General features: G+C 30.7%; 1 protein-coding gene across 1 annotated transcript; it reads right to left on the bottom strand.

Annotated features, from left to right (window-relative positions):
* Positions 1-6157: 6157 nt before the first annotated feature.
* Positions 6158-7103, bottom strand: LOC108908836 (distal membrane-arm assembly complex protein 2). The gene has a single exon (XM_018712983.1). It carries the CDS (start codon positions 7041-7043, stop codon positions 6177-6179), a length of 867 nt encoding a protein of 288 aa, XP_018568499.1. The 5' UTR covers positions 7044-7103; the 3' UTR covers positions 6158-6176.
* Positions 7104-7542: the final 439 nt, after the last annotated feature.

A 7542-nucleotide genomic window follows, 5' to 3' on the forward strand; every position in this document is an offset into this window, starting at 1 on the left:
ATTTTTTTCAGGATATTCACACAAATACATCTGACATGATCTTTTACATTTGGGGTTACAGGTATAATAAATTCCGATCATATTCTGCTTATCTTCTTTTTCAACATTTGCCAACACAGAAACGTTTTTGAACATTTACTATAAAGTAAAGTATAATATTTATTTGGAGTTTTGGTTGTTCATATGCATTTTTAAGAATTAATTTGTCATAATGAAATTAAAATAGTAATAATGTTTTAATCTTGATGCAACAACTTATCGAATAATGTTTTATTGTAACATGTGATGGCATTAGTTTAAATAACTAGGTGGATTTCATAGGATCTAACGACACTCAGTGTACGATAATTCAGTGAATATAGAAATCTAAATAAAAAATTTACTTAGATAAATTTGGAACGAATAAATTGAAGATGAATTTTTCGAGACAAAACGTCGTAATATGGTTCGGGCTGAGGAGGTACAGTATTGGGGGTCATGAATGCTTGCAAAAAATGTAATCAAATTTCCAGGGTCGTATTTTAAAAAATGAGGTTGATGATGGTCCTGGAGATACGAAACATTACATATAAAAATTAATTATGCCATTCGATAGAGGGTAAAAAGTTGCCATGAGAAAGTGTTCTTTTTTCAATATCAACTCAAACAAGCCTGATCTAATCATTAGACTTGAATTTTTAGGGCATAATGTTGTTCCCCTGATTATGCAACTTTGCCTCCATTTAAGCTACTTCGTATCTCTTACCGATTCTGAGATCCCTGTAGTAAGAAGCGAATTTGTAACAGCCTGTATACTTGCAAAATTATTGTTTTTCATAATCAACTAATGGATACAATCAGATGTCTTTTTCATTTTCTTCAAAATTAATTTGAATACAATGCAATGGTAATTTTTACTGAAGTATTTTTTATCATGTACCCATCGAAATTTAATATTCTTATCACGCTCAGTAAGAAATAATAATAAATTGTTTTAAAATATAATATACAAAAGGAGTAATATTTTGAGTACTCTGTAAATATTTTTACTATCTGTAATGGTCACAACGATTTCCCGTAATATGCCAATTTGCACTAAAAATATAAATGGGAGAAGGGAGATAATACTAATTTTCCATCCCTCTCACCACTACCACCGCCCTATTTTGCTGTTGAGTTGCCCAGGTGTGCAATTAAGTTTAGTTTGTTGTAAAATAATAATTCCCCCACCTATGTCGCTCAGTCACAAAAAACAAGCAGATTTTGCGTAGCCAAATTCTAAACTTTCACGACATATTCATAGGCAAACGCCTTATATAAAACTCTTTAGATTTAGAACTTATACGTTATATTTTCTAATTATATATGCTGCCGAAGCTGTTGATCCCAAAGAAAATGAAAACGATGATGAATTTAAAAAATAAAAACTCAAAATTTATCTTCGTAAGAAAATATTAACCTGTTTGAATACACTGAGTTTACAACGAAATTTGGGCTCTGTAACGATACTATTGTAATATTCTCGTACAAAATTCTTAATAATAATTGAAGTTATTGTGCAGCAGTTATCTTATAATGGAACATAAATGTTTATACATAGACAAACTCATTTAATTGAGAATATGTACCTACCTACTGACAAGCATACTAATGAGAAATAAAATGTGCAGGAACAGGTACACTTCAATGTCTTCTTATGTTTTATCTTCTTCTTTTTTCCTACGAGAGGTCTCCTCATTTTTAGTATTTTACTATAAATCCTGTCATTACTTTTTCATTAAAATGTGAACTATGAGTGAATGAATAAGGCAGGCAACAAAAGCTTAAGTGTAACCACTTGCTCTTGATATAAATATCTAAAGAATGTCAAGAGACGGATGTGAAAAATGTGTTTATGTTTATATTAAATTCAACCCTTACTCAAATGAATCCAATGAGTATAGTGTCGCCATTACTGTCATATTAACAAAAAGGGATACAAACAAGTCAGTTTTTTTTTAAACACAACTTAAAAGCAGCTCTCCAAAATTATTACTAACATAAATAAAATAAAAAATTAATAAACAACACCCATCACCCATGACATAATGTATTTTAATATCTTTCATGGTAATCTATGTGGCGCTTTGGGTTTTGAGATAAGTAGTTTTTCCAGTGTAGCAAAAAAGAAAACAATGAGCTAATTGTGTTATAGGCGCGATTTTTGAACATAACTTATTTCAATAACAATTTAAAGTTTAAAGCAAGGGATAAAATTATAAAAATTGCATTTTTCAATTTTATAAAAATTTTAAGGTTTATTGTAATAATTGTTTTATTTTAATTTAAAATCATTTCATTTTTATGCACCATGGCAATAACTAAAAATGTAATATTATTATTCATATTTAAAAATTGAATTCAAAATTCGTTCTCGGTCGTTGAAAAATATATAAAATACGAACACGTCTCTTTAAAATTCTGTTTTAGTTCAGGAATGACAATTGTATTCTGTGGTAACCATCCAAAGTGTGTCTTTAAACCGATTGTAGGTCTATCTGCTGAAACAGAACCACAATACAGTAGTAACTAAACGTGTATACGTTTCTTAAAATTGAAATACTATACCTGACTTGGCTATAAAAACCCATGATCCCGTTTCTTTTATCACTTTTTATTGGTAGGAAGGTAATTCTATAAGACGATACACATTTACTGCTGAGAATACAAAAATAAGTAATAATAAGCAGTTTATGCGATGTGTGTTACATCAGAATAGTCATATGTATTCCAAGAAGGTAAATGGGGTTAGTTAACATACTTTAAGAATGGAAAAATAGGTACATTTGAAACCCATATAAAAAATTGGATAATAGAACGTATTTTGTATTTGTTTCGGTAAATATATTTTACCAAATTCTGTAAAGTTAGTGTCTTTTGATTTCAATTACACGATATAATAATATACCATGAAAGGTTTTTGTTTTCGTATTGATTATAATTTAGATGTATCATTTTTAGATTTTATTTTGAATAACTGAAATTGTTGAAATCAGTCAAATGAAAATGGTAAGTAGGTTTGACGAGGTTCCAAACTATCAATTTTGTTGATATGGAAACAAAACCAGAGCTGTTAAATTTGGGTTCTCTTTCATAATTCAATTATATCCATTTACCTCAAAGCGAGTTTATAAAAAGATCTTAAGGGCCTTAAGTTCTAAAAGTTAAATAAAAGGAACTTTTTCAGATCTGAAGCTTCCTTAGAGACTATGTTACTTCTTAGGCAAAGCCTGAGTTAAGACTAAGACTTTTTTATAAACTCATCACCATGATGCAATTGAGAGATTTAGAGACATCTCGCTGTCTCAAGATGAAGACATTCAGCTAGTTTATTCCACTCCAACTTCAGCCGTTTGGAGTTTTCTGCATGAATTATCAACAACACCCTCTGTTGAGAAGACAACGTTTATTGTCAAATATAAATCTAATAAGACTACATTATTTTGTATAAATGACAGTGCAATAGTTGCTACAGCACTACGTACTAGTTGGTATGTGTGAAACCATTACTGGGTAGGTATACAAATCTCTCACACTATTTAAAAAAATAATAATAATAGTTTAAATAATTAGATGTATTTCACAGGATCTAACGACACTTACAGTGTACGATAATTCAATAAACAAAGAAATCTAAATAAAAAATATAGATAAATTTCGAACAAATACCCTGAATATGAATTTTTTGAGACAAAACGTCTGAATCTGATTCGGGCTGAGTCAGTGCAGTGTTGGAGATCTTGAAGGCTTGCAAAAAGTATAATAAAATTTCTAGGGTCATATTTAAAAAAATGAAGTTGATGATGGTCCTGGAGAGACAAAACGTTACATATAAAAATTGATTATGCCATTCGATAGAGGGCAAAAAGTGGCCATGAGAAAGTGTTCTTCTTTTTTCAGTATCACCTCAAACAAGGTTGAAATGAAATAAAAACGGATTTCCGAAATTTCGGTTTTTTCAAATATTTTGAAAACTAATCATGTTAGCCTTGATTTTTTAGAGGCATAATGTTGTTCCCCTGATTATGCAACTTTTTCCCCATTTAAGATACTGCGTATCTCTTACCGTTTTCGAGATCCCTATCACTATAGGCGAATTTGTAACAGCCTGTATATATCCAAATCCAAATTGTAAGCCCACAAACTGAAGATATAGAAGTTAAAAAAATGCATACATGCAGTCAAATGACTGAAAATTATGATTTATTATAACATCATAATTCAGATCTTACTAAATTCTGTATTTATTATTTTACATTTGAATTTAATTCTTTGTCTGTATTTAATTATGATGCCTTTGGATTTATCTATCCATTTCCCAAGAAAATGGCTTCGATCTCCTTGGCCTACAGAGCAATTGCCCTGTTGCCCGATGCCACAATCTTACACTGTCAATGGTAAATTATGTATTATCTAGTGTGAAATAAACAAAGGTACAATAATAAAGTTTACTGTCTGCTAGATAGCCATTTTCATTAATATCATTAGCATTCCAACGTATCTGAACTTAATTTATTTTTTGATTCTCGGGCATTCTAGCATTATCGATTAGCATTTTTTATGTGCACACTTTTGCTGGGAACTTTATGGATTTAGTTCATGGTGCTGTTGTTATAGGCAACCACACATACAACACTTAAATGTTTTCACGAAAGCTGTGTAATTTCAAAGATAATAATCGGCCAATATCCATATGCATTAAAAAGCCGAGGTACGTTTTTAATAGTAGCAGCATGTAAATAATTGCAGGAATGCATAAATGTAGAATAAAATCAGTTTTGTTAGCGATGAAATTCCTTTTAATCGAAATTAAAAATTGTATGGATTTAAATAGGTCGGAATGGCATTTGTATATTATATTGTCAAAACTATACAAATTTAAGTTATTGCCTGTGCATCCACAATATCTTTGAATATTAATGGGGACATATTAGTACACAAATATATGTATTGCTGCGAACAAAAAAGTGGCAAAACTAAATTAACGGGGTTAAAAGAACAAAACTAATAAGACTCCTTAAATAGTTTAGGAAGAGATAGACACATACTACTCAGCATCCTGCCAAACTTCACAACTGTTCCTCTTATTAAAAAAGTCTGTTGTCTTTATTTATGATAAAATTAAATACATGTTTAGAATCTTAAAAAAATTAATATGTATTTATTCTTGACGGCCTTTATGTAATGTTCTATTTTTTTAATTATAACAATGAAAAAAATGCATCTGAAATTTCTAAATGTCTAGTAAGTATAGGTCACTAATTAGTTTTAAATTTGTCAACATGCATGTAGCTAGGGGGGCAGGAGTGCGCATGGCCCACCCCAGAAAGCCCGATGCCCACCCCTAGAAAAAACATCTAATTTTGTCATCTTTGACATATCGTTAAGTCGGTGATTGCGTGCCTTTTTTTAGGATCAAATCAAAATGTGGTCAAATATGGGAAAGTCGCTGATTGCGAGATTTTTTGTGGGGCTTGCCCCAAGCAAAAATTGTAGCTACGCCCATGTTTGTCAATCTGATAAAATAATATGAAAGATGAAGATTAATAAATTAAATGTTGAAATACAAAGGGTACATTGGAATGTATTAGTGCTATTAGTAAACAAAACAGAGAAAAGAAATATTAGTTTTTGCAAATTGTTTTTCTACCAGAAATATATTACAATCTCTACTCTGTAACATAGGCAACCAGTAATACAAACAAGAAATTACAAATTTTTTAAAAATTAGTAAAATTTATACCACACACTTTTCAATAATTTTAAATAATATGCCTAATTAACAAATGGAACTTTTTCTTCTGTTCTTGGGGTTATAATAGGTCCGTTCTAGCAGCGATCCGGGACTAGTTTGAGATTGTCAAAAGCGTTCGACCAACTATTTCTTGCAGTACATCCACTGAAAGTACTTTAACAATTTAACTGATCAAATATTTCTGACAGTTTGAAACCAGTCCCTAATTGATGCTAGAACATACCTAATGTTAGAAACAGAAAATAATTTATAATTGCAAATTTTAAATAATAAGTATATTTCCTGATGCTACACTGAATAATCAATTTAATATCAACATTGTAAATTGTTATTTCTGCATTTGGCACGGTCAACATAAAATGGGAATTAAAAATAGAAACCATGATGTGTTGACAAGATTTATTTATGTTTCAAATACTACAGGATCACTTCTTATATCTAACTGAGGATTTGCTTCCTGTAAAAGTAAACAAGTCATTTCGTACGTGGTTGACCGCAGAAAATCATCTAGATATAAAATTTTTAATTTCATCAGCTTATACAACGCACCAATTCCTCGGTCTGTAATATTCGGACAATTTCTTAGATCTAAATAAACCAAGCTATGACTAAAAATATTGCTTATTCTGTCCATACACCAGTCATCCATTTTTTCACAACCGTTAAGACTCAACCACACAACATTTTTTAGATCTCTTAGATTTACTAAACCTTCATACATTAAATTCATATCGCTACAGTCAATGGCTTCAAGAATTTTCCCTTCCTCATAAAACTTTGGTAGAGTATATTCATTGTGTTCATTGGCTTTTATCCACTTTTCTTCATTAAAAAATTTAACAGAACCACCACGATGAACAATAAAATGAGCTGCAGCTAATTCATTACCTAACATTTGATTTCTCTGAGGCAGATACGACTGCAAAATAATATCTCTTTCTTCTGTCTTCGAAGACCACCAGTTTTTAATACTTGACGGAGACACATCAATGGGTGTTTGTAATGTTTTTAGAACACTTCTGTTGTTGTCTTCTTTGTAGAAAGTTCTTAGGAAATTATAATACTGGCCTTCTTTTTGATGCCAAGGTGTTCTCCATTTCATATCATTTCTAGAAATTTGTTTTGGATCATATTTTTTTGGGATAAGCTCATTGTCTTCACTTTTTTGTAAACTTTTTGGACTGTCTTTAAAGTTATTTCGAGAAGAACAAAGTTTACAGTGTTGAAATGTGGAATTCGGTAAATTTCTAGGTAACTTAAACTTAATCATGCCTTTTAATTTTTAAACATTAACATTTAACATTTAACGTTAACCTAACTTGTGTGGTATTTGTGGTTAGGTTACTAATTATTTAATCTGTATTCTGTACCACAGAATAGGATAGACCCTGTGTTCTGTGTCTGCCCTCTGTAATCTATGATCACGTGATCTAAGATCTGTGAAGTTTATAAGGACCGAAAACTCCGCGTTTAATCTCCATGACTCCGTGTTAAAAAAGTGAGCCATTTCTTGGGTCACGTAAAGGTGGCGCTGATGTAATTACGTAGAGTATAAAAAAGAAGCACATGAAATTTAAAATTAAAATGTTTATATAAACGTAGCTAGCTTTATTTTTCACTAATATTTTAATAAACATTAAAGTCCTTCCACTTATCTACTGCATGTGACGTTGTAACTTGTAAGCGCAACTTTTTTACTAGAATCTCTGCATCAGCGCTACAACGGCGAATCCTAACGTTTACTTACTTTGGGTCATAAAACTCTTTGA

Source organism: Anoplophora glabripennis, unplaced genomic scaffold (genome assembly GCF_000390285.2).
Source record: "Anoplophora glabripennis isolate ALB-LARVAE unplaced genomic scaffold, Agla_2.0 scaffold118, whole genome shotgun sequence".
Lineage (NCBI taxonomy): Eukaryota > Metazoa > Arthropoda > Insecta > Coleoptera > Cerambycidae > Anoplophora > Anoplophora glabripennis.